At 40.6% G+C, this 24,678-nt stretch overlaps 1 protein-coding gene and 1 long non-coding RNA gene across 2 annotated transcripts in view; one reads left to right on the forward strand and one right to left on the reverse strand.

Annotated features, from left to right (window-relative positions):
• Nucleotides 1-8,603: 8,603 nt before the first annotated feature.
• LOC139791228 (uncharacterized) lies at nucleotides 8,604-13,966 on the forward strand. The gene is made up of 2 exons (XR_011723830.1): nucleotides 8,604-9,385; nucleotides 9,430-13,966. It is a non-coding gene; the product is annotated as an uncharacterized lncRNA (long non-coding RNA).
• Nucleotides 13,967-15,129: 1,163 nt separating this feature from the next.
• Nucleotides 15,130-24,678, reverse strand: part of ARFGAP3 (ARF GTPase activating protein 3) — a 32,683-nt gene continuing 23,134 nt past the window's right edge. The window contains exons 11-16 of the mRNA XM_071733236.1: nucleotides 24,550-24,672; nucleotides 21,740-21,877; nucleotides 20,658-20,781; nucleotides 19,581-19,671; nucleotides 16,933-17,054; nucleotides 15,130-16,252 (exon numbers count right to left, since the gene is read on the reverse strand). Coding sequence (XP_071589337.1) covers nucleotides 16,235-16,252; nucleotides 16,933-17,054; nucleotides 19,581-19,671; nucleotides 20,658-20,781; nucleotides 21,740-21,877; nucleotides 24,550-24,672 — 616 coding nt within the window. The 3' untranslated portion in view covers nucleotides 15,130-16,234. The remainder of the gene's footprint in view (nucleotides 16,253-16,932; nucleotides 17,055-19,580; nucleotides 19,672-20,657; nucleotides 20,782-21,739; nucleotides 21,878-24,549; nucleotides 24,673-24,678) is intronic.

Genomic DNA, 24,678 nt, shown 5'->3' on the forward strand with positions numbered 1-24,678 from the left:
TCAGTTTTAAGGAGCAGATGGGAGCACTTGAAGCAGTCTGTCCAACAGGCATCCTCCTGTTGCTGGGCTCCTCCTCTGCCCCCTTGCTCAAATCTCCTGCATTTCACCTCTCTCTGCATTGGTTGGGGTGGCCAAGAGCGCAGCCCCAAGAGCATGTACAGCTCAGAGGTTTGCATATTTTGGACTGAAAATAAGGAGTTTCTACAGAAAGTGAAACTCTTCCCCTCCGCTGAGCAATTAGCGGTATTATTAACCATCTGAATGTAACAACCAACTGGCTGTGCCTTCAGGAAAGTACAATCCATTGGGTTCAGGCCAGCTCTTGCTACAGGCTTTCCAAATTTGTTCATGGAAAATTAAATATACAGTTCAAATAGGAAGGTATGTGCACATCTACATCTCCAAAATTATTTCAGGCACTACATTTGTAAATCTAATTGATGTAATTCACATTGTTGTGCTACCTGGAGTGGCTGCACAGTGTTATGTTGTGGTCATGAAAATGAAAGAAAAAACACACAGCTTACCCACCACAGTTCAGTTCTGTCTTCCCAAGTGCCTCTGGCTGGGGCTCACTGAGTGTCTGTTTTCTCCTGTATTTCCTTCCCATTGAAGGTCTATCTCATAATTTCAGGAGTGCAGGAAATTGTGTTCTAAAACAGCCCATGCTTATCCACTGACTTCTGTTGCAGATGGAACGATGGACTTCTCTTGTAAGAGAGAAGAAGCAATATCTTAACTGAGAAGCAGTATTTTAATTGATGTAATACAGTGATTTAACAAATTTATGTATTAAATATGACAGCAGTTTAACAAGATTAGATGGCAAGGTACGCTTGATTACTTACTAAATAGAGGACAGGTTCAGACAGGGGCCCTCCCATTGAGTCATGAGGTTCAAAAAGCACTTTTTACACAGGTGTGTAGTGATAGGATAAGGCATAACAGTTTTACACTGTAAGAGGGTAGATTTAGGTTAGACTTGAGAAAGAAGTCCTCCACTGTGAGGGTGGTGAGACTGTGGAACAGATTGCCCAGGGAATCTGTGGATTCCCTCTTCCTGGAAGTGTTCAAAGCCATGTAAGATGGGGCTTGGAGCAACCTGGTCTCATGAGAATTGTTAGAACTAGATGATCTTTAATGTCCCTTCCAACCCAAAGCATTCTATGATTCTGTGATTCCTTTGCTTTCTAAGCTTCTCAGGGACGAGTCTTCTGGTAGCTGGATCCACTTTCAGTCCCAGACTTGTTTACCTTATTTATGGCTAAATGGTTATATGTGCACAATCAGTCCCTCATGTCACTTAACTAAGATTTTAAAATTTAGTAAGGAATCTCTGAGACTTTAGGTACAACCTTGAGTGGCATCCATACTCAAGGGGAGATTCTGTCATGCAGCCCAGTGCCATGCAGCTCAAAGTGCTCCTAGGCTGCCTGCTACCTATGGGGGAAAGCTGATTGACTCATAGTCATATTTTCTTATCAACCACCACAGATACAAATTTCTTCCAAATTTGGCTTGAGTCAGACATCTATCAGCACTGTGGCTAGGTGGGCACATTGCTCAAATTAGCTACCCTGAATCTACTTTGAGATGGACACAGAAATCACAACTAGATGCATCCACTGTGCCCACCACTGGTGGTTATCACTTGAGCAGGGTTACAGAAGACAAAGATCAGATTGGGAGGATGGGGGGGAGCAGACTGTCACAACCCTGGGAGCATTGGGTTTTGTGAGGGTTTCCCTGAAGGAAAGCCACGTAGAAACACTGAGCAGATCCCACAGCCCAAGCACAGGTGGCATTGGTGGGGCCATCAGTACCAGGATACCCCAATGAGTGGCCTTGACTGGGTGCCCACCCTGGAAAATCTAGCAGAAAAATGCACCACTTCTAAAAAGTGACAAGCCTGAAGAGGCTTTACCCCAAACCTGCCCATATAGAATCATAGTCACAGAATATTTCATGTTGGAGAAGACCCTTCATATCATTGAGTCCAACCATCATCTCTGCTCTACAAAGTTCTCCCCTAAACCATATTCCCAACACCACATCTAAATGACCCTTAAACACATCCAGGGATGGTGACTCAACCACCTCCCTGAGCAGCCCATTTCAGTGTCTGACCACTCTTTCTGTGAAAATTTTTCCTAATGTCCAGTCTAAACCTACCCTGTTGCAGCTTGAATCCCTTCCCTCTTGTTCTATCACTAATTACCCATGAGAAGAGACCAGCACCAGCCTCTCTACAATGTCCTTTCAGGTAGTTATAGAGAGTGATGAAGTCTTCCTTCAGCCTCCTCTTCCTCAAACTAAACAGTCCCGTGTCCCTCAATCATTCTTTGATGATCAACTCTAAAACCTCTGGAACAACCCCAAGCCCTTGCTCTTTACCCAGCAGCCCAAGTATGGTGCCGCTTCCTTTGCTGTCCTGGCACGGCACCTGTGACAAACACCAGGTATCTCTGGTGGCAGGTCCCACTTGCAGGAGGCCCTCAGGCATGTCACACAGCCACCAACAAATAAAGCAATCACATCTGCTTCAGGGAAGGACACCCCTGTGTGATGAGGCCAAAATGAACACCCCACCCCAGCTCTTGCCAGGGAGGCCAAGGAAGTGAGAGGGAAAGGAGGGGAGGAAGGTGCACCCATGGGTTACACCCACATACCTGGAGTCATCTGAAACGGTGAGGGAAACCACTGGTATGCTGCTGTCACTACCCTGGTGGGACCAAAATGTTGCAGGGAGCATGGTTCTGGGCAGGTTAATCATTAAATACTTGTGGGAAGAAAAACCCTGGCACTGGAGCAGCACAGGTGCCAGCCCTGTCCCCCAGCTGGCCAGGGGCATGGCCATGGCCACCAGCTGTGACACATGGGTGGCCTCAGGTCAGGTCACCCTCAACTCCCAGTCCAGAGGGGTGGCAGGGAGGTTTGAGGTCAACCCCCTCTGTGTCCTGGTGAAAATGGGAGGGGGGAGAGGGAGAAAAGGGACTCGAGCACAGATCCTATGAGGAGAGGCTGAGGGAGCTGGGGCTGTTCAGCCTGGAGAAGAGGAGGCTCAGGGGAGACCTCATCACTCTCTACAACTCCCTGAAAGGAGGGGGTAGCCAGGTGGGGGTTGGTCTCTTTCCCCAGGCAACCCTCAGCAAGACAAGAGGGCACAGTCTCAAGTGGTGCTTGGGGAGGTTTAGGTTGGACATTAGAAAGAATTTCTTTACCGAGAGGGTGATCCAACACTGGAATGGGCTGCCCAGGGAAGTGGTGGATTCTCCATCCCTGGAGATATTTAAAAAGAGACTGGATGTGGCACTCAGTGCCATGGTCTGGTAACTGCAGCGGTAGTGGATCAAGGGTTGGACTTGATGATCTCTGAGGTCCCTTCCAACCCAGCCAATTCTATGATTCTATGATTTAGCAAAGGAAACACGGGGAACTCCATCTAACCAGGGCTCACATTGAACAGGGAGACAAAGTAAGAGGGAACCTGTTCATGCTGCAGCGGATTGGGACATTAACTTCAGCTGCTGCAGGTTTTGTAGAGGCTCAGGCAAAAGTAATCCTTTGCTACATTCAATTTAGGTTTTTTCCTTAATTATGAGTGTGAGATTATTTTCACTGGTTTTTAGTCAAAATTTAGATTTTGCAGAATACTAGTGCTTTTGTGACAGGAAAAACATCCAAATTACTGTACTGGATGTTTTTGTTGTGTAGCTTTATTATATCCCCCTAGTCTGAATTTCTTAAGCATTTGTTACGTTGCCAAAAATGGGGCCTTGGAAAAAAAAAAATTAGGAAGTGAGGTTCATAGTCACATAACATACTCCCTTAATTTAGCTTTTTATTACTCTCAAAATAGCTGGGTGAATTTTCTGGCAATGAAAATATTAAAATATAACCCAGACAGAAAGCCTTGGGGGCCAGCCAGGGGCAATGCACGGAGAGGCTGTCGATGTGGCAGCTGCAGGAGCTGGGGCAGCCACTCCAGGTCTGGCTGCAGGGAGCTCCTTACACCCACAGAGCTACCACCAGCTCCCTGGGCAGGCTGGGGACACTTGTTTGGCTCCAGCTGAAAACAAACCAGGAACTGCCAAGGCTGCTGCCTGGTGCAAACAAGGCTGGGCTCTAATATGCCAGGGAGCACAAGCTTGTGTCGCACCTGGGCACAGGGGCATCCGATGCTGTTACCCTGGCTCCTTAGCAAGGGCAATTCCAAGGCTGTGGACCTGCTCAGGCACCCAGCCCTGGGTTTAGGTGGAGAGATGGGATTTTATTGATCTGATTCTGAGGGAATTGCTGAGTTGGTGACTCAATGCCACAGAAAGCATCGATGTGCAGGGGATCTCCAGTTAGCCCAGTGCTCCGGACAGGGAAAACCTGACCTGCTCCCAGCAGCTTGCCCATGGGGCTGCCTGCCCAGGCATTCCCTGTCATCCTCACCTTAGCACCGTGCCCTTCTTCCTTCTTCTCCTCTTGCCTCTGATGCTCCATTGCAGCAGCCTCTCTGCTCCCACCAATGTGGGGCAGAATCTGATCCCCCTTTCAGGTGCTGAGTGCATGGCTGAGGCATGACAATTATTTTTTTTTCTCCCTCACCGTCTCTGAGGCTCCTTTTTAACTGAAAAAGATATTTTTGGAGCAGGGTGTGGGTTTCCATCCTGACCTCAGTCCAGATGCCTTTTAGCTACAGCTTCCCATTTCTACATGGGGACACCAGGCTTCTCCCCCACTATGTACTGGGGTCACAGCCTTCCCTTCACCCCACACTCCCCCAGCAAATGCACCAATGGAGGAGGAAAACTGGAAGCAATTTGGGAAATGGGCTGTAACTTACCCTGCACACAGGGTGAGGAAGAGGCCAGGAAAACACAGCAAAATACAAAACATAACTAAAAAACCACCACCAACAAAAAAATCAGCAAACCAATGAGCAGCTTTTTCCAACACAAAGTACAGATTTGATGCCAACAAAATATTATGTGGATTCCAGACTGTTGATGCAAAAAAAAAAAAAATTTGGGGGAATTAAAGGAAAGAGTCTCAGAGAAGATATTTTTTTCCTGGCATTTTCCATCAGTCTTTTTAGTTTTAGTTAAGTGCATTTAAAATGTTCTTCAAATGAAAGGTCTCAGACTTGAAAGAAAGCCTATCCTCTAAGATTGAACAAGGATTTTAGTTTGACCTAAACCATTTTATTTACTTGCTCTTTTTTACCTGATATTTTTTTAATTGCTTAAAAACAGAACAAACCTTTTCATCTCCATTTTTTTTCCAAAAATTTAGCAAAAAAAGGAATTAAATATCTCTATATGCACTGCTCTGCACAGTGGACCCACCAGTCACCACAAGAGCCTATACTCACTCTAATAATTAGCATTTATATCCTGGTTTTGATGCTTCCCCAGATAGATGCGCCACGTTGGTTGAAATTCAGGAGCCTTCAGAAAACTCCTCCTCCCTTCCCCTCGGTATTTCTGGTATTAAATCAGCCCATAGGAAAGGCTGCAGCTGGAGTTAAACCACCTATCCATGCCCTCTTACTGGAGAGGGGATTCCCCTACAGCCTGGAATTCTCTCTGTGCCACTCATCTGCCACCCTGAGGGGCGATGGGGCTGAGGCTCTGAGCCCTCACAGCATCCCATCTGCTCCCTGAAAACACCGAGGGAGCTTCTCCTCCCTCATCAGTGTTTCCAGGAGGTGAGTCAGAGCAGACACCGCTTTTTCACTCTCCAACGTGTCTGGACTTTATGCAAACCAATAATAACTAATTTTCCTTTTTTTTTTTTTTTTTTTTTTTTTTTTTTTTTTTTTTTTTTTTTTTTTGTGGGGGGTGGAACAAAAAGTGCATTCATGTAGAGCAGTGCAGGAGCCAAGACTGAAGAAAACCAGGCTGCAACCCAGGCTTGCTTGCTCTGCCTGGAAAAGATGAGCAGCTCCAGACTCCTGCTCTCTTGCTGCCATAACTGCTGCTCAAATCCACCTCCCAGGCTGCAGAAACCTGTTGCAACCCAGGGAGAAGCTCACAGAGCCAGCCTGCTAGATCTTCAAAAAGCTGGAGCACTACAGCTTTCAATTCTGAGTGAAAGGGGAAGAAGAAAATACCAAACTGTATTTCCACAGATGCTTAGAAAACTAAGAGAGGGGGAAAAAAAAAAAAAAAAAAAAAAAAAAAAGAGAGAAAGAGAAAAGCCAGAGAGGGTGATGTTTGAGAAAAGCCTGCTGTAAATACTTGCTATTGATTTGCTGTGTCAGCTCTCCTCTCTTAGCCACGTTTGATCAGAACAGCAGTTTTATCTCTGGTAGCTGCATATTAGATTATAACTGCAGTTATACAGCAGTCGCATGCTTAAGTAATGCCTTACTTAACACTTCTGCCCCACATGAGGTGTGTGCTCTCCCAAATCCATGGCCCATCACATCATCCAGTGCCTCCCTTCAGGCAAGTACATTTGATTTGCATTTGAAGCCTGCAGACTGGGTTTGTAGTAGCTTCCAGGAACCACCATTGTTTTCCATCAAGGCCAAGGGAACAGGTTTCTGAGGCAGAGAGGCTTCTTCCCTATCCTGCTCAGCCAAGAAAGCTCTCATACTCACTACTATGGCTCCGTTCCTGCATATTGCAGCAGCCATAAAGCAAAGCTCAGATGGCCTCAGACAGCAGCGAGCGCCAGGGTACAGAACCATCAAAGCAATTAGCAACGAGGCAGAAGAAACACAGGCAGGAGGAAGCCTGGGGCAGCCAAGGATAAAATGATTTTGGGAGGTGGGGTGCAGTGAGCAGCAGCTTGAGGAGCTGCAGGGTACCCCAGCTGTGACAGGCACACACTTAGTCTCACCATAGCTAAAAACAGGTCAGTACCTGGCACCCCATCTGAGTGGTTAATTCCTCATGGAAATATTTACTGTACAAGTTAAAGGCTATGCAGGAAGAAACCGAGGAGTCTGGAGAGAGAGAGGCTTGGGGTGGCAGTGCCCCAGCTCTCTCCCTCCAGCTGCAGGAGCCCCTGGCAACACCAACCAAATGCAAATGCCCCACAGCTCACCAGCCAGCTCCTCCTCTGTGCCCAGCACCTCGGCCTCTGCCTGCTGCAAAGGAAGAGCAGACACCAACCTGAGACACTGACCTCAAATCTGAACAGCGATGCCCAGTCCATGGCTCACATCAGTATGAATTGTAGCTACAGCCATGGTGTCGGAGTGCCTCAGCTCTCTATCCACTCCAAGCAGGTGGAGCGGGAAGTGGTCATTTGGGAGAATAAATTTGAGTTAGTTGGTGCTGTGAGCAGGACAAGCACTCTGACATCAAAATAACCAGCAAAAGGGCATTGGTGAAGGCAGAGCTGGTGTTCAGCATCACATTTTACCTGCATCCACACCACCACATCAGGCTGGGGTCTCAACTCATACTGGCCATGTGGGTGACATAATTCCCTACATAATTCTAGGAATGGGAAGGGAATATATTAATATGTGCTGGAGGCCTCCTGTTGCCACTGTGGAAACAGCCCTGGAACTTCTGAAAACTTGTAGACAACAAATTTAATGAAGAAATTTTGCACTCATCTATTAGGTTTTGGAAAATGAAGAGAAGCAGAGCGCAGGACTGAGACTGCTATTAGTAAGCAGTACTAATGTCATTAAACCACCATAAAAGCCTACAGCGCCTTAAAGGTTCGGCTTCACGTTAAAAATAGCTGCAAAGCAAATCACTTAAGGGCAAAGAAACAAGACAGAAAAGGATGAGCAACAGCAGTGCTGAGAACAGGAGGTCAGAGGCTACAAAAGCTAACACCACCTAGCTGGAAAAATTGATTGCTGAGAGATGAGCAGAGATAGAGCTGGACAGAAAACAGATGTGGGGGGAGAGGAAGAGAAGGCAGTATGAGCAAGCACAGCTGAGAAGATAAAATTTCTCAGGGTCACAGGACAGAGTTAAAACTGTCCTGTTAGGATCACAGAATTATCAGAGTTGGAAGGGACCTCTGGAGATCACCTAGTCCAACTCTCCCACTAAAGAAATAAAGAGGTTGTAACCTCAAGAACATGCCCAGGCAATTTTATGGAAAACAGTTTCTGCCCATGATGGTCTTTACGGATCTTCTGCTTCTGGTGATGAGGGTTCATTTTGAAGGGCTGATGCCTGCAGCTGGTTTCTGCCCACCCTTGCACTTCCTGAGTTTCTCCTCCATCACACCTCCAGCAACTTCTGTCAGAAACTGGATCAAGCCTGAAGGCTCTTATTTTTTTTGTGTGTTACCCAAGCCTGGATGGTGGGCTGTTGGTTCTTCCCTGCCTTGACGCCTTGTCCTGGGTTTCCAGTCCCAGTCTGTCTTCTTGCTGCAACAGAAAGTCCAGGGCAGGGAGGTGGGAGGACACAAGCCAAGGGTGGCTGTGTGAGAGCTGCCAGAAAGGCTGCAAATGTCTGCTGGAGCATCAACTCTTCTGTCCTTACCTTCACGTTCCTCCCATCACGTGGCACCAAGCTAAAAGCTCCCCTGGAGAGCTGCCATGCCAGACACCCCAATCACCACCCCAGCCAGGTGCAGGGAGGACAAGGTGCAGTTTTCTTTCTTCTGAGCCCTGGCAGCCCAGAAACCACCATAGCCCCCTCCCACCCTGGCATTCACTTCCCAGCACTTGGCTTTAGGAAACAAACAGCTGTCAAAAACCCAATCAAAACAAGAGAAGCTTTACAAAATTCTCTCCTCTCCCAAGGAAGGAATGCGAGGCAGATGCTGGCAATGCCACACAGTGACAGAGAAGTCTCTTGGGCAGAAAAAAAGCATTGTGCAAGGGACTGAGACAGTCACCAAGCAAAAATAGGGTGCCAAGGCTGGGACCAGATATCACGCATGTTTTTTAATCAAGTATTGCCCCTCCTCAGCCAGATGAACTGCTTGGCATTCATTTGGTAGAAATGCTAGGGAGGAGCAAAAAAAAACCAAAGAAAAAAACCCAAGACACACCCAAAAAAAAAACAACAACCCAACAAAAACCCCATTTGCCTCTATGAATTTTAACCCAATTCCCTCCAATTTTATCTACAATATCTCACAAGTCATGAAGCAAAATAAATGTCCTAGTTACTTGCATGCTGCTGCTGTTGGGTTTTTTCCTGTGTTTTTCAATTTGTTTGTTCATCAGAGCAGAGTGGTTTAATTTTATGGTTTTTGTGACTTAGCACAGTTAACAAATTTTAACCTCAAATGTTGCTTGAGTAAGATGAAATAAGATTCAGCCCATTTTTGAGGCTCAGAGCAATCAGCTCTGCAAGGCTCTAACATTGCTATACCATTTCAGAAAAAAACAAACCAAAACAAAGAAGCCAAAGAGTTTGTAATAGAAAACTTCCTTTAGTTTTTTAATGTGGTGAGATAGCTGTAGGTAATAATGCTGATTTCAATAATTATGTTGCCCATTTGCTGTAGGTAATAATGCTGATTTCAATAATTATGTTGCCCATTTAATTAGCAATTAAAACAATCACAGCAGTTCATACCTCTAGGCTACAACACAGGAAAGATTATCTAAGATGGAAGCTTCCTGGAACACCATCTAATAAACTTCTATGTTGTAAGAAGAAAACCAAACTCCACACTGTCATCCTCAAACTCTGGAGGCCAGCAAAGCAGAACCACACTGTGCATGGTGGCACTTCACTCCCCTGAAGGAGCATCCCTCCCATTCCTGATAGTACACGACACACATCTGTCCTTCCAGCTGGGAACTGACAGGGTGGGTCTGAAGAATTTAGTCTTCCACTCAATAAGAAGAAAAAAAATAATTTTCAACATTTCAAATAATTTCAACATCTTTTCCCCTCACAGAAGCAGGATGTTTTGGTTCACTCTATCATTGCTATGTACCTTAATTCTGCCCCTTCACATCCATTATCACAGGTTTTCTTCACACTTCAATGAGTGTTAAAAGCATTTTAAGGTTTGGTAACACTACAATGGCCTGTGTAATTCTTCATCTGGCCTTCACAAACCAGGTAATGGTAGTGGTGCTTCCCTTTAGCACTGGTATTCAGGGATGAACTGCAGCTCCTGTCATGTCTCAGGAGAGAATTCTCCCAGTGCAGAAAAATCCTTTTTTCAATTGGATTAATAGAAGCAGAACAGCAATGTGCAGGTTTCCTCACATTCACTGGACAATTGAATGTTCCTGCTTGAGTACACGCAATTTATTTATCCCTAATAAAAAGCAGACCCAACATGGCATCAGAAAAACTTCCCTCAGGCATGACAACAGCATTTTGTTTCCACATCCATAACAGCTGCCAGATAGCTCTGTGGAGAACCTTTAAAATGCAGCTCAGAGCAAAGCTGTCCCGAGTTTGTAAAGAAGCTAAAGCAGGAGGGGCTGTGGGTGTGGGGGGGTGTCAGCAGCCCTATTTTATCCTCACTGAATTTAGCAAAACAGCTAAAATTATGGAGACCAACACTGCCTTATTTGTAATACTAAGATAATTTTATGTTAATCAGAATCAGAAAAAAAGGAAATAGTTTATTTCTCAATTCAGCTAAACCAGGGAATAGAGAAAGAGATCTTTCCCCTAAGAAAAAAACCCCAGCCTTGATGAGCATTCCTCTGGGGCTGAAGCAGGCTGCTGCTATTACCTTCATTCTCTTTGGGAAGGGTAGACTCCCAAGCCCTTGGGAAAACTCCCATGTGAAATAGCCATGGCTTCATTTTACCCAGCGGGGAGAGCCCACTCCAGCAGCTGCCCCTCAGTTCCCCACCTTCCACTGAGGCTACAGGGTTCTGAAAAACTGGTTCACCCAAATGATGAAAGCACATGAACCAAATTAATCCCTGAAGCTGTCCTGCCTCTCACTTTGGCTTTTCTAACCCAGAGTTCTAATCTCTAAGAGGAGGGAAAGAAAAGAGGTTGACAAAGTGCAGCCCAGGAGTAAAAAAGGGACACGTACCAACAAAATCCATTAAATCCATGGTTAGATTACTATTATGCAAGCAACAGCATCTGCCTCATCTTAGTAAGGCTCTCAGTTTCACAGCAGGCAATTAGGTATTAAAAATACATTACCCTTTGGTGGATGATGGGCATTAATTAAGGCAGTAGCTAGAAAATTCACCTATATCTTTGCATTTCTCCTTTATCTTCTGATGTTCTTAAATCCAAGACAGGAAAGGGTGATATTCAGTATTACAGACTATAAGCCATCTTCAGATACTGAAAACAAGGAGCTGCAAACATGGGTTGGAAAATACATGCAGTCCAGACACCTACAAATGCAACACAGCCCATTCACTTCCAATTGGTCAAGGTTCTTGTGCTTGTGTGTCTCCAAAGCATCCTATCAGTGCTTCTGGGTCTCCCAGCATCATTCACATTTGTAATTCCATTAATCATGAATTATTACCACATCAAAAGTACTTTCTGATATAAAGAGGAAAGAAGTGGCAGAAAATCAGGAGACATTACAAGCACATTTACCAGAAAGGAATGCAGAAATTCGTATCAATATAATGAGAAAAGTGAAAAAGAAAGTGGGTGCCTCTCCAATGGCTGGCCACTATATTTCAGAAATTCAGCTTTACATCAGCTTTTAAAAGGGATTTATGTGCAGGGTTACACATGTTAACCTTAGCCCAAAGCTGGGCATAAACTGTGAATTTTACACGAGCTTTTCGATGGAGCCACTGCTCAGTCAGATTGAACAGAGCATGGGGGATGAGCATGTTTGGGTAACAAATGAACTCCTCTGAGGAAACACTGGCAATCTCCATTTCCTACTCCTTTTATAATTTCCAGTAACAGATTCTAGATGGTTCCCTGCTATCAGCAGACGTTTTGTCACACAACTGATCTTTACAGACTGTGACAAAGAGTCTCTCTTAGCAGCATTACTGTGTCAACACCTTTCCCCTCTATTTGCCAAACTTCTGAAGCACTGGATGGAGCTAAGTAAAGGAATGGCAGCACAGTCACCAGTATAAAGCAATTTCCAAACAGTTATACTTTCTGATTGAGGTACTCTGCTAGAAATCTTCACATCCACAAAGCACTGCACCATGTCCAGCTTCCTAAGGATTTTGTTCCCTTAATCATTGCACTAACAGAAACCAAGAGAAAACCACATCAAGTTACAAATACATCTGGCTCGCTAGTCAGTGAACCAATAAAGAATTTGACTTACAAAATTCAGACTCATGCAACAGGATTCTGCACTGCTGGGATGGGAACAGCTCCATGTTCCCATCTCCAAACCTGCTTCCTGTGTATCCCAATCTTCTGCACCTTTTCTCATGGGCAATCCTGCCGTGTGTCCTCTCAAACCAGCCTGTGTTCCCCATCCTCCACCAAGGAAAGTCACAGCTCCCCCATACCAATCTCCCTTGCTGTAAACACATGGAGCATCAGCTCAAATGGTGGGGAGTGGAGACCCATACAGCTCAATGTACAGCAGCTACACGGGGCCCAGGTTACCACTTGCAGACACTTCAGATGCCCACGCAACACAGGAGACCCAAACCTTTCAGTGTCATAGCCAGGTATCTGGCAAGATGACTCTATCTGTGCCAGGACTCTTCTAATGGCAACTGATGTCTGTAACTGGGGAACCAGCTGGAACTCCCATTAGACAAGATACAGAAATACCCACCTTTAAGATCAAAACCTGCTCTTCCAGAAAACTGAAGAGAACACAAAGGTGAAACTAGCCACAGAAAATACAGAGCTACAAATGAAGGAAGCGTTGCAGAGCAGCAAGCCAAGACAGTTCCTCTCTAAAAGACATTCTCTCTAAAAACAGGGAAGTTTTTGAAGAGGGTACACCCTTAGAGGCTTGCAAAATAGAGGCCAAACTGCTCTTACACAGTTTGCAAGCAGGACAGACACATCCTTCTGCCTACTCTCCAAGCACAGTGCCCTCTGGACTGCTTTGACAGGGCCATACTGGTCTATTTTCACATCTGCTTGGGAAGAAAGCAATGTTGCTTACTATGTAAAGGGAAGGAAAACTCTCACAGAAATGGAAGCTGAAAAAGAACCATGAGATCATACTGCATTGTGTGGGAGACCAGATAGCTTTACTCCCTTCAGAGGTTTTAAATAGTAGAAACCAAGAGCAAATTTAAATTGAAAGCACTAAAATTAGACGTAACATTATAACTGCAGCTGCTCTTGCAAGAAGAGGCAGGGCTACTGTTTGTCTTTGAAGTTTTGAGCAGCAGAACATAAAAAGACTCCAATTTTCCTGCTTTGTACCATCTTTGTTACCCCAGGTTTGTAGGACACTGGTTTGACCATTACTGATCAAAGATAATCCAGTCTCATCTGCATGGATATGGAAAAAAGCTAATTTGTCTAAAACAAATCAAGCACACACCATTTTATATGGTCTTCAGTTTCACCCTTGATACACAATGACAGCTAGGTTTCTTTGATTCAAGAGCAAGACAACAGCAGTGTTAAAATACATGTAGCTAAAGCAATGTGCACAGACTCCCATGCTATGGAGTCACCCACTCACAACAGAAAACTTAAACCAGCCTCAAAATGCCTTTGAAATTGCTTCTCCCAGCAGTGGAACAAAGTGACGTGAAGCCAACCAGAACTGAGTATTTCCTAATTTGCAAAAAGCAAGAGAAGCAGATGAAAACAATTCCCTTCATAGCTTCCTCAGGGAGGGAGAGTACAGGTCTCTGCATCGACTTAATGCTGGCTCTGGTGTTTTAACAACTAATTTTAAACATTTTTTCTGACCCTTTCAATTTAACCTACAAAAGTAAACTCTCTGTAGTTCTGTAAAATTTTAAAAAGTAAAATTTTTAATATAAAATATTAAATAGTTCTCTTTCTCCTCCCCCCATTATGTGCAGCCTCCTTACTGAACTTCAGGAAGTTTAACTTCAGTGGGTCACTGCTGATGCCATCATCCAGTTCTGGCTTCGAAAAAGCAGGAAGTGTAAAACGGTAGCAAGAGAGGATTAAGGGAAGAGAAACCACAACAAAATGTAACAGCTGACCTGTGCCAAGTTTCACCTGGAAACATGCTGCAAAACCAGATCCAATATGAAGTTTTACCACACATTCTAAAACTTGTAATACCTGCAGCAATATCAGTCCTTTGCCCCTCTTACTAAAGGGTGACAAATGTGTCTGAAGGCAAAAGTGAGAGAAAGGAAAAGGACACACAAGAAAGGAGGACTGCAAACCTAATTTCAGGTTCAGACTTTTTCTCCCTTTGATCCAGTCCAATCAGATCCTGCAGGTTCAGAGGTGCCATGGCTTCCCTCAGTTCCCCAGACCAGAGGAATCCTCCAAAATGTGGCAGGCCCTCCTCATCTCTATTTGATGAAACCTTGTGACACCTCATGGGTTTATTCAGGACAGAAGGAGGTGTGTACTGGGGATCAAGAGCTATTCATCCAATGTCAAGAGAACATCAAGAGAACTACATTTTGTTATGCTTCACTGCCTTAATTTAAGCAATGGCATCCATACACAAATGTCTCAATTTGCGATTGGAAGAGCAGCTCCTCTACAAGTCACTGGATGCTGTTGGTATATGACAAACTCTGAAAATCAGACCACTTTCTACTAGTAATAAATTTACTACTGTGTGTACATGTAACTGAAAGAGTAGGTTGAAAACTAAGAATTGTTACCTGTAGTTAGAGAAAACCAAAGCAAGCCCTGACTAGTATGTTTTCTTGTTATACTAACAAAATCATCTCCATAGGGTGGTTAAGAAGAAAACAAAGGAAATCTTTCATTGTAAAGCTCTACAGATAAGCAGAATAAATGCTTGCCTTGTATACTACTCTAAAAAAAAAAAAAAAAAAAAAAAAGAAAAAAGAAAAAAAGAAAAGAGATCCTTTTTGGATTAATAAATCTAAATGCAACAGCCGCAAGAGAAACTTATCTGAACTGAGAGTTTGCTATGAAGCAGCTTGAAATTAAAAAACAAATACAACTATGCTGTTAAATGTATGTCAACATAGTAGCTTGTTTTCTACCCTTAGTGTTTAGATTCCTAAATCACTATAGCACTTTAACGAGAAAGCTGGTTTCACTAACTGAAATTAAAGGGTAATTTTACCAGATCACTGTACAGACAGAATACAGATGGCAGTATTTGGAAAGCTGGAGACTGGTGTCTGCACATAGAAATTTAATTAAAAAATGAGTTTGTATCAATTGTTTTTATTAGATATCAGCAGTTTACAAATTTGAATTAAGAAATCAAGTTACAGTAAGAATTAGCTTGAGCTCATTCTTGGTTGTGAGGTTTTATTCTTTAAGGTCATAATCATTTTTATATAGAATGTCATCAGCAATAAATTCTAGACTGTCTAAAACACAGCCCTACTATTTCCTCATGAAATATTTTAAAATTTATCAAAAAACTAAGATTGTTTTAACATTTTTAACAAGTTTTTAGTAGTTACTACTCTATTAGGCCCTTTACATATTTGATTTTTTTCAACTTGTATACAATATAGATTTTTTTAAAAGCACTTAAGGATTCTATATTGCAATTTTTTATAACTTTCAAAACTAGAAATAAATAGATTGTTCCCATGACAAGATGAAATCCACTATTCCGTATACTACATCTTGAATTCTCCATACCTCACATATAAGCATATAATTTTCTAGCAGGAATACTGTTTTAAAACACTAATTCCCCATCATTTTAATGCACATCAATTTATGACTGCAAGAGCTTCTACTTCCTGATAATGGCAGGTTAAAATTAATTCCATATTTTGCTGCAGTCGACTAAATACTATCTCAGCCTATGTTTAATTTACATTTTCTTTTCCACAGTTCATAAGACAGTCAAGACAAAATATATCTGGCAAGTAAGGATGACTCTGCACTGAGGTTTCTATTGGGAAACCTCATTTCTAGGATATGCATTCAGACTTCTTTCTCTTTCCTGCCTCACAGACAAAACCAGTAATAAAATAAAGCTTCAAACAGCTAACATTATGGTCACTAAGAAACACAAGACTGTTAAGTGTGGGGGGGAAGCATATGTGATGTAACAAGTTGCTACAAGATTTCTGCTCTGTAAAGATGAAACAGCAGTAAGAGGATGCTGAGCTAGAAAGCCACACAAGGGAACAAATCTGCAGGAACAAGTAAAAACATCAACAGTCTTAAGGCAACCTTCATTTGAATCATAAGTGTGATTACTCATGTATCTGAAGATAAATCCTTCTTTAGTGTACTTAATCATGTCGATACAGAAGATGTTATGAACCATAACGATCCTAGAAAAGGGAAAAAAAAAAACCCAGACATTAGTATGTTTTCTACTGAAGGCAATAAGTTTTACTCACATTTGTAAAATAAATAGGAATTTAATTCTTAAAGAAAAATGACCAGCATTTCCAGGAACTGGAATTTACGGTTAAACTTGAGGCTAATTAGCCTGATTTGCAATCACCCAAAAGCTGCCACTGAGCTCAGATAGGAAATGTAAACCAGCTGGAGTGCAAAGCATGAGACCAGGATGTCTTAATCTGGTGCACAAACATGGATCAGAGCTATTACTGTCATGCCAATTACAGAGCCAATGCAAGGGTTGGGCCAGATGATCCCTGCAGGTCCCTCCCAACTGAACTATTCTGTTCTAAGCTATGCACTATTATTACTTTAGAAATAAAGTGACAGCAAATAACTTGCATGATGGAACTTTTGTTTTAATTTTAAGATTAGAAACCATGTAAGGGAGAAGGAAAAAAGATATTCTAAGGAAGAAGAGCTATCAGCTACAGCTTTATTTTTAAAAAGATAAAAGATCTACTGTCTACCAAGAGGTCTACAAAGTTCCAAACTAAATTCATTCATTCTTTTCTCCCTAGAGACAATTAAACATCAAGATCCAAAGTACTAAATCCTTACAAAAGATTTCAACTGAGAGCTAACATACTGTAATAGTTTTACTAACCTGTATAGATGTCATGACCCCATTAGCAAGTACAGAAAGTTTACCAGCCACTGATTTCACTCCTTGTTTAAACTGAGCTATATCAGGGGCTGAAGGCAAGACATTTGTAATATTGTAGCTTCCTAAAAGGAGAACACACAAGAAAACAGAATTTTATATTAAAACCAGCCTTTTTTCCTCCTCTGAAGTACAATATACTACTAGGAGCAATAAATACTAATCTGAATTTTCTTAAATGCATCTTCCTCTTAATTTGTTTCAGTTGTTCATAATTCCACCAAGACTGTCGTATTCTACACTTTGTATTCTCAGATGAGCAATTAATGTTTGGATAACAGATGATTTATTCTGCACTTTCAATCTGCTGCAATGTTGTTTGTATTGTATCCTAAACAGTTGATACTACCTTACAATTTAAAAAGGAATGCCCTTCAGTGGTGGCTGAAGAGATGAACTCTATTTGTATGCAAGCTTTGCACTCTGTAATTACACACAGATTTTGCATTACTGCATCCGAGGCTTGGAAAATTCTAAGGAACTTAGAGTAAAGGTAAGTAAATAAGTTTTAAGACTCCCAGACTTCCTTAAAGCCAGTACAGTTCAGCCAGGAAATGTTAGTTCTAAGCCATTATAAAAAGCATAGGCCCGAAGATAACAGAAATCAAAGTTGTTTCAGAATTAACTGCATGGTAAGTATTAACATGCCAACAACTTTTCACTATTTTCACTAAATTATTCACTATTTTGCAATACAAATTACTAGAACACCTTAAGATTAAATACCTGATCCTGAAAAAAGGCACAAATGGCAGTAAAAAAAAAAAAAAATCACAGAACTGTGATCTCAAGAATAAATGGGGCTCCTGAGAAGAAGCATCCCAGACCAGGCTGTTTTCAAAATGGAGACTGCAACCTGTAGCCTCAGTTTAGACATGAAGCCAGCTGGTAGTCAGGACCAGCTGGGACACAACTGGTAACTTGTGAGCAGTTACAGGAGCACAGGGAAGCCTGTCCAGCCACAACCCACAGCTGTTGCCACAACCCACTCAACTGTAACTTCTTTTGAGAGCAGCTCCACACAAGACATCGCCACACACTGGTGTCCCTTTCTTCTCCTTTTACTTCCTTATGATCTGTTCCATTTACCAAATGTTTCAGCATTTTTTGTTATTCAAGTCGGAGTCACAGAAAATAAAATTTGCAGATATAAACAACCTCACAAAAAGCTCTTACCACTTCTTAGACACATTAATTTTCTCACGTTTTTCTGGTTATGTACAGTTTTATGAAAAACTCATAAATCAGAAAGGAAAGCATCTCCTTTTACTGAGATTTCCTTCAAAATCAGCATTTACGAGTCAGCCATCTGACATACCATATCTTATAAGTAACAGGTCTGAAATAGTGTAAAGTAAAAGTGTTTTCTTGCAGGCCCATTTTTGGGAAAGAGCTCCTACACCATTCTGTAAAAAAACCAAGCATCCCAAAACCGTTCTTCCCTACAATCTCAGCAGTACTGATAAAACCAATATTGGATTCAAAGGAAATTTTATTCTGGCAAGGACCCCAGAATTACAGCAGCATTTTTGTTGCCAGCCTCCTGTATCTTCATTACCTTTATTTTATGCAACTAATGATGGCCTTTGCATTAATTCAATACCATGAAGTCTATCAGTGCAGTGAAATTTCTCCACAAAGAGCCACTGTCAAAAGTAGGGGGTGTAACAGAAAGACATGCAGGAAAGGAGGATTCTGTGGATTGAATATACTGTGAATTTATAACATACAAACTGAAGTTCCTCTTGCATTTTTTCCTCACTATTATTTTAGAGCAGTTAACAACCCACAAAATTTAGCTTAATTGACAAATTAAGGAATGAAACTCAACTGATCAAATCAATAAAATGTTCCACTATTTCCTACCTTTTCTATTTCACATCATTGCACTATTCAAAAAGGATGCTGAAAAAAAACATGACATTTTCAATAGCCCAAGGGGCTACTTTTGAGTCAATCTCATACTTAACTTCCTTCTAATTTGATGAACATTAATGTAAGGGGTTTCAACAAATCTTTTCAACAGAAAAAGTTGAAACATTTCCTTAATAATTTGGCAAGACCAGTGTTAGAAGCAGATACTCTGATGAATGGATATGCCATGAAACAGTTTACATGGGATTTTCAAGGCCACTAACATTTTAAAGATTCTTTTTAGATTCAGTATTATTATAACAGATATTTTCAAAAATATGTAAGTATACAAGTTACTTAAAGTAACTTACCAGAAACACCACCTGCTAGTCAATTTAGGTGTTACTTCATTAGTTTATCTAACAAAATATTACCATTTTCCTTTGATAAAAATTCTTTGCAATATAGTAACTCTATTATTTGCAACTAGTCACACACAAAAAATAGTACAAAATACTGAATTTACTGGACAGGAAATACAGAAGTTGAAATTTAAGAAAACTTTTTTTTTTTAAAAATGACTACACACATTATGCTTGTTTGACATATTAGCAGTACTAATGCATGCTGCACTTTGTGCACTTCTTGCAGATAACAGCAAGCTGATAGTGCAAATAGAAGCAGAGTAGGGGAGTGTATTCACCACGATACAGTTTCTTACTCTGTTCCATATGTACCTGTTGGTTGTCTTTTCTGATCTTCAAACAAGTCAGCTGAACTTATAGATGAGCTTCCAGAAAGTCTTTCTAGTCGAGCCCTTGCTTCATACTAGAAAATAATTGAGAAGTGTTACAACAGTGTGCTGTCATCTTCTGAGGTCATGTCATGTAATTAATGAGATTACAGATTCATATATGTTTTAAAACATATAAATCTAGATGAGGTCGACCATCTGAAAGTTGTTCCCACTTCAGTTTTCACAGGACATGTCTTAGTTTGTCATAATCTCAGCTCATTTCTGAGCTGATCAAAGGGGGACATTTACCACTGCAACACCAAGAAGTCTGCTCAGTGTTAGCTAGCCTAAAATTGCTGAAAAACAACTGAAAAATGTGAAAAGGAGTGGTTGGGTAGGATAAGGAAAGAGCACTGCAGTTATCATTATGTAATTGAATTTACATTGAACTTTTTCTGAGTTCTCTGAGAATGGTAATACGCTGATCATATTTTTTAACATTATTTTTAGATTGTTAATTTTTCATTACAAATAGTTTTGTTTTGGTTTTGTTTTAAATAATCCCTCACCTTCAACACACAACTATTAATCTGTGTTTTTCTTTCAAGGTGAATCAATTACATGTCATTTGTTGAATGATTTATTTGCTTAGTTAGCTTTATAATGGTAATAATATTTCCATGTAACATATACAGAGGCAACATATATTTTAACAACAGTTTGTTGACAGCAATTTAGGTATTTAGAACAAATTAAGCTTTAAGTAAGCCCAGCATCAGGCTGATTCTTTCAAAAATAAAGACTTTTGGAACATAGCTTACTACTTCTAAGAAGTGGCAGTGAAGAGTGATGTTGGAGGTCTGCTTGCAGCTGCAACTCCTTAAAAATAAATACTAAGCTATCAGATTTATCAGAGACTTGTACATTTCTAGCAAACAAATATTCAAATGGACATAATTCCATAAGCTTACTAATTCTTCCAATTTTATTTATTTTCTTCTCTTTATACAAGAACAAAATGTTTATAGAAAAAGAACATTTTAACATTGAAAAGTATTTATCACTGCTTCCTACTTACATCAGCATGATCTTGCCTTCCAAAATACATGTCTGATGAAATTGCTTTTACATTGCCAAATTTTTTGAGTGCTTCACCTGTGTTTAAAGGAGGTTCATACTCAGGCTTACGACGAGATGCAGGCCTAAAAGAAAAATAAACTGCATTAGTGAGAGTAACTTTTATTTACAGCACAACAGTATACAATACATCAAAGAAGAAGCACTATCATTTTTACTTACAGAAATAAAATTTCAGTGACAGTTTTACAAGAAAGTGAACATGCAGTATTTCAAAAATGTATCTTTATTTTTCAGAGTACATTTAAAAAGCAAGATAGGTTATATCAACAAAGACAGAATATTTCTACAAAACCTCAAAAAACCCAAAATTCAGTGTCAGTGAAATTAAGATTTAAATGCAACAGCACAAAAACTTTCAACATTCTTTAGGAAACAACAGAACACATTTTGTGTTAACTGCACTGAAGTACACAAAGTACATTTTCCAGGTAAATGAAAAATAGTTTTAAGTAAAACCAGAAGCAGAAAACATGAACCGAGTACAAAAGACCCCCCCATTCTTATATTTTCCACTTGATTACAATGATAAAAAAACTGCTGTTAAAGAAGAAATGCAAAAAGAAATTCATTTTTTATCATGCCAACAATCAGACCTCTGGTTTGCAGGTATATTCAACACTTTCATGCTGAAAGCTACATCCTGAGTACCCTCACTGAGTTCACTCACTCTGGGTGAAAGTAACTGCGTTCTCTTTGGTTCATTAGTCAATACACAAAGGAAGAAAAGCAACTATGCTCTCAGAACAATGCAAATATTTGAGTTTCTCTCAACAGCTTTTGTCTACTTTTTCTTGCTGAAATGCTCTGGAAACTACCTCCAGTAAATGCACTGTACAGCACTGAGCAAAACAGAAAAGTGTTTAAAATGTAAACAGGAAAATCAGCTCACAAAAAATTCAGTCAGAAAGTCTTGACTGCTGGTGAAAATTATGGTGAATTTCTAGACAGAAAAAGATCTCACAACAGGATTAAGAAGCTTGGGCTTCCTGTACAAAAATTAGATATGTTTTCTTGGTATACCTGTCTGAAAATGCTGTACTTTTTGAAGTTAACAGTAGATCAACATCTCTACTTTTATCTTCCTTCTTCCAAAAAGAATCTGAATTGTCATCCCATTTAGAGAAAGTGCTGCTCCTCAAATCTGAAGAATCATAGTACCTAAAATAAAATAAAATAAAATGTTTTTCAAATCTGGGAACTTTATATTGTTAATATTGCTATAACCATTCACTAGCAAGTAAGCTTTCAGCACAATGACAGTTGTCAGTGAATAAACTGTATTTTTTTATATTGGTTGGAAGATCTGTACAGTTAAGTCCAATGGATTTTTGGGCTTTTACACATATATTTGACTAAAAAGTTCAGCCTTTCTTTAGGCTGGATACAGGCATGAATATGCAGGGAACTGCCCAAAATACAGTCCCACCAAAACCAGTGAAGTTCTCATTACTTTGAAGTATTACACCTTCTGCAGTGTCAGGCAAAGCACTGGGAAAAATACTGTCAAAATACCTGGCTGGTTTAAGAACAGGATGCAGCCTGTGAGCCAGGCATCAAGATGACCCCACAAGTCAGTCTGCTGATAAAGGACTGGTGCTCCAGACAGCCCTTGATAACATCCCAGATACAAAAAAAGCCAGCACAACTTTCAAAGCACTTTGAGTGCTCTAGAGACCCAAGAGCACCCAAATAACCCGTGGAATCCTGTGGCTGCACATGGAGCAAAATTTTCTAAGAAGGGGCTGATGGCAGCTAATGTCACACTTCTGTGGGAGGCATCCTGTTAGCTCTGCAAACACAGGATCTGCTCTCATTTTCTGAAGCAACAACAGAGTTCATAACAGTAAGGAAAGCCTTTGTCTCCGGTTCTGTGTGTTTTATAAAGAACAAATACTAATAAATTGTACCTTTGAGTTTGGTTACATGTTTTATTAAAACAATGCTAACAAAAATACTTCTTAAGTCTCTACAAACAATCACCCCTTGCATATCAAAACTACAAGGAAAACGTAGGCAGAAAGAATGTTAAAAAAACCTCAAGCATGTTTGTCAGTTCTGTTGGTACATTATCCTGGCCTTTTCATTTTGATTATCTAGACATATCTAAATTTATATGGAAAATAATTGAAAAAAAAAACCTATTAAGATGCCAGAGATTAAGAATTTCCCTCTGTGGTTAAATAAACTTTACTAAAATTCTTTTTATTAAATAAAACCAAACCAAAACTGAAATGACACATTCTCTGTGTTTGTGTTATGAATAGTGAGGCCATTTGTTTCTGCTGTTAATGAGAAATGTGACACCTTCAGCATCCAAGTATACCACCACTGCACATGGAAATTAACAGGCACAGATCTGGAATAAACTTCTACAAAAAGCAGGAATCCCTCCCCTTGCCTCTGGGCAGACAAAGGGAACTATATTTAGTGGTCTGAGTGAAGAAGACTCACTGCAAAGCAATCTTCATTTTCACAATCTCACCCCATAGAGTGGATGTTGCACCCAGCAGATGCTTGTATTATTTTTATTTTTTTTTCCTGATAAATTGGGCTTTTTACCCCTCCTATCTTTTGGATACAGGTAGAAAATGCAAAGGAAGAGTCATAGATACAAGCTGAAAAGAAAGGAAAATCAAAGAAGTGACTGTTTGGGGCACATCACTGTTCAATATCTCACAATTCAATATCTCACTGTTGCTCTAAGCTTCAGTTTTGACTTCATGCTTTCTTTAAAAGAAATGAATTTACACACCAACTCCAGTTAGATTCTACTACTGCTATAAGTAGAAGAACAAGAGCTGGGAACAGCCAGGTTACAATTTATCTTTTAATAATTGAACCAAAACACACTAAGAAGCCTCTTCCATAACTTATCCTTTGCTCACTAGTAGGCTTATGAATAATTTGAGAGCAGGAACAGTCCTTTTCAAGGACCAAATAGGGAAGCACTGAAATGGTATTCTGTACTATACAACATTACTGCCAGTTTACTTGCTACCACATTTCCATTTCTGCCACTACTGATTACGCAAGGACACAAAAGCCCCTGGTTTTTATTTTCCTGTCTACAAGTAATTAGATACAATTTTTCATGCTTCTGTGGCACCAATCCAATAAGGGAAGTTTATAAAAGCAACAGCTGAGTCTATCTAGAAGTCCAGAAACAGCTCCTTCATTGCCATTATTGCCTATAGGACAAATTATTTCTCTTGCTCCCAACAGCAGCAGCATTTTATTATTTGCATTGCATTTACAGTCTAACCAAAAATTTGTAAGCTGTTTTTTTGCTTATATTTTATGTTCAAATAAGTTTATCAATAAGACATCTACATAATACATCCATCACACAATACCTTAAAAAAAAAAAAAAAAATTTTTGCATTTGGCATGAAGCCAGTTAAAAGACTGATTCAACTGTAGTATATCTATCCTCAATACTTATTTAACTTTAAAATGGAAATTGAAGACAGTACCACAAGAAAGAAAAAACAAAACAAAATCAACTACAAGCCATTCAAACAAAAAAACCATTGGATTCAGTATACAGCAACTGAAAGTTTACATGGCAACTGCTTGTGCAATTAAAGACTAGACTCTGAACATGACAAAACCTGCCAACACAGAATTCAGGCCACCTTCTCAGAAAATGTAGCACCTTTAGAAATAAAGGTCAACTATTTCACAACTTCAGATGTCTGCTGAAAATACAATACGTGTGTAGATATGTCCAGTTGTTTTCTGTTTTGAAAAGTTCAAAATACATTGTGTATTTGATTAAGTAATATGCATGTACTTCTTCCTCCATTCAAAATGAAAAGTTTATACGTTACCTTGAGCTGGAAGAGAAATATGAGTCTTCTACATCATCAGTGTACTTTTTCTTTGGCTTTGCAATTGCTGGTGTTTCCTGCTCTATTGTTTGCATATCTGAGATGACTGAGTGAGAAATGCCACTGGGG

This window comes from Heliangelus exortis, chromosome 1, assembly GCF_036169615.1.
Source record: "Heliangelus exortis chromosome 1, bHelExo1.hap1, whole genome shotgun sequence".
Taxonomy (NCBI): domain Eukaryota; kingdom Metazoa; phylum Chordata; class Aves; order Apodiformes; family Trochilidae; genus Heliangelus; species Heliangelus exortis.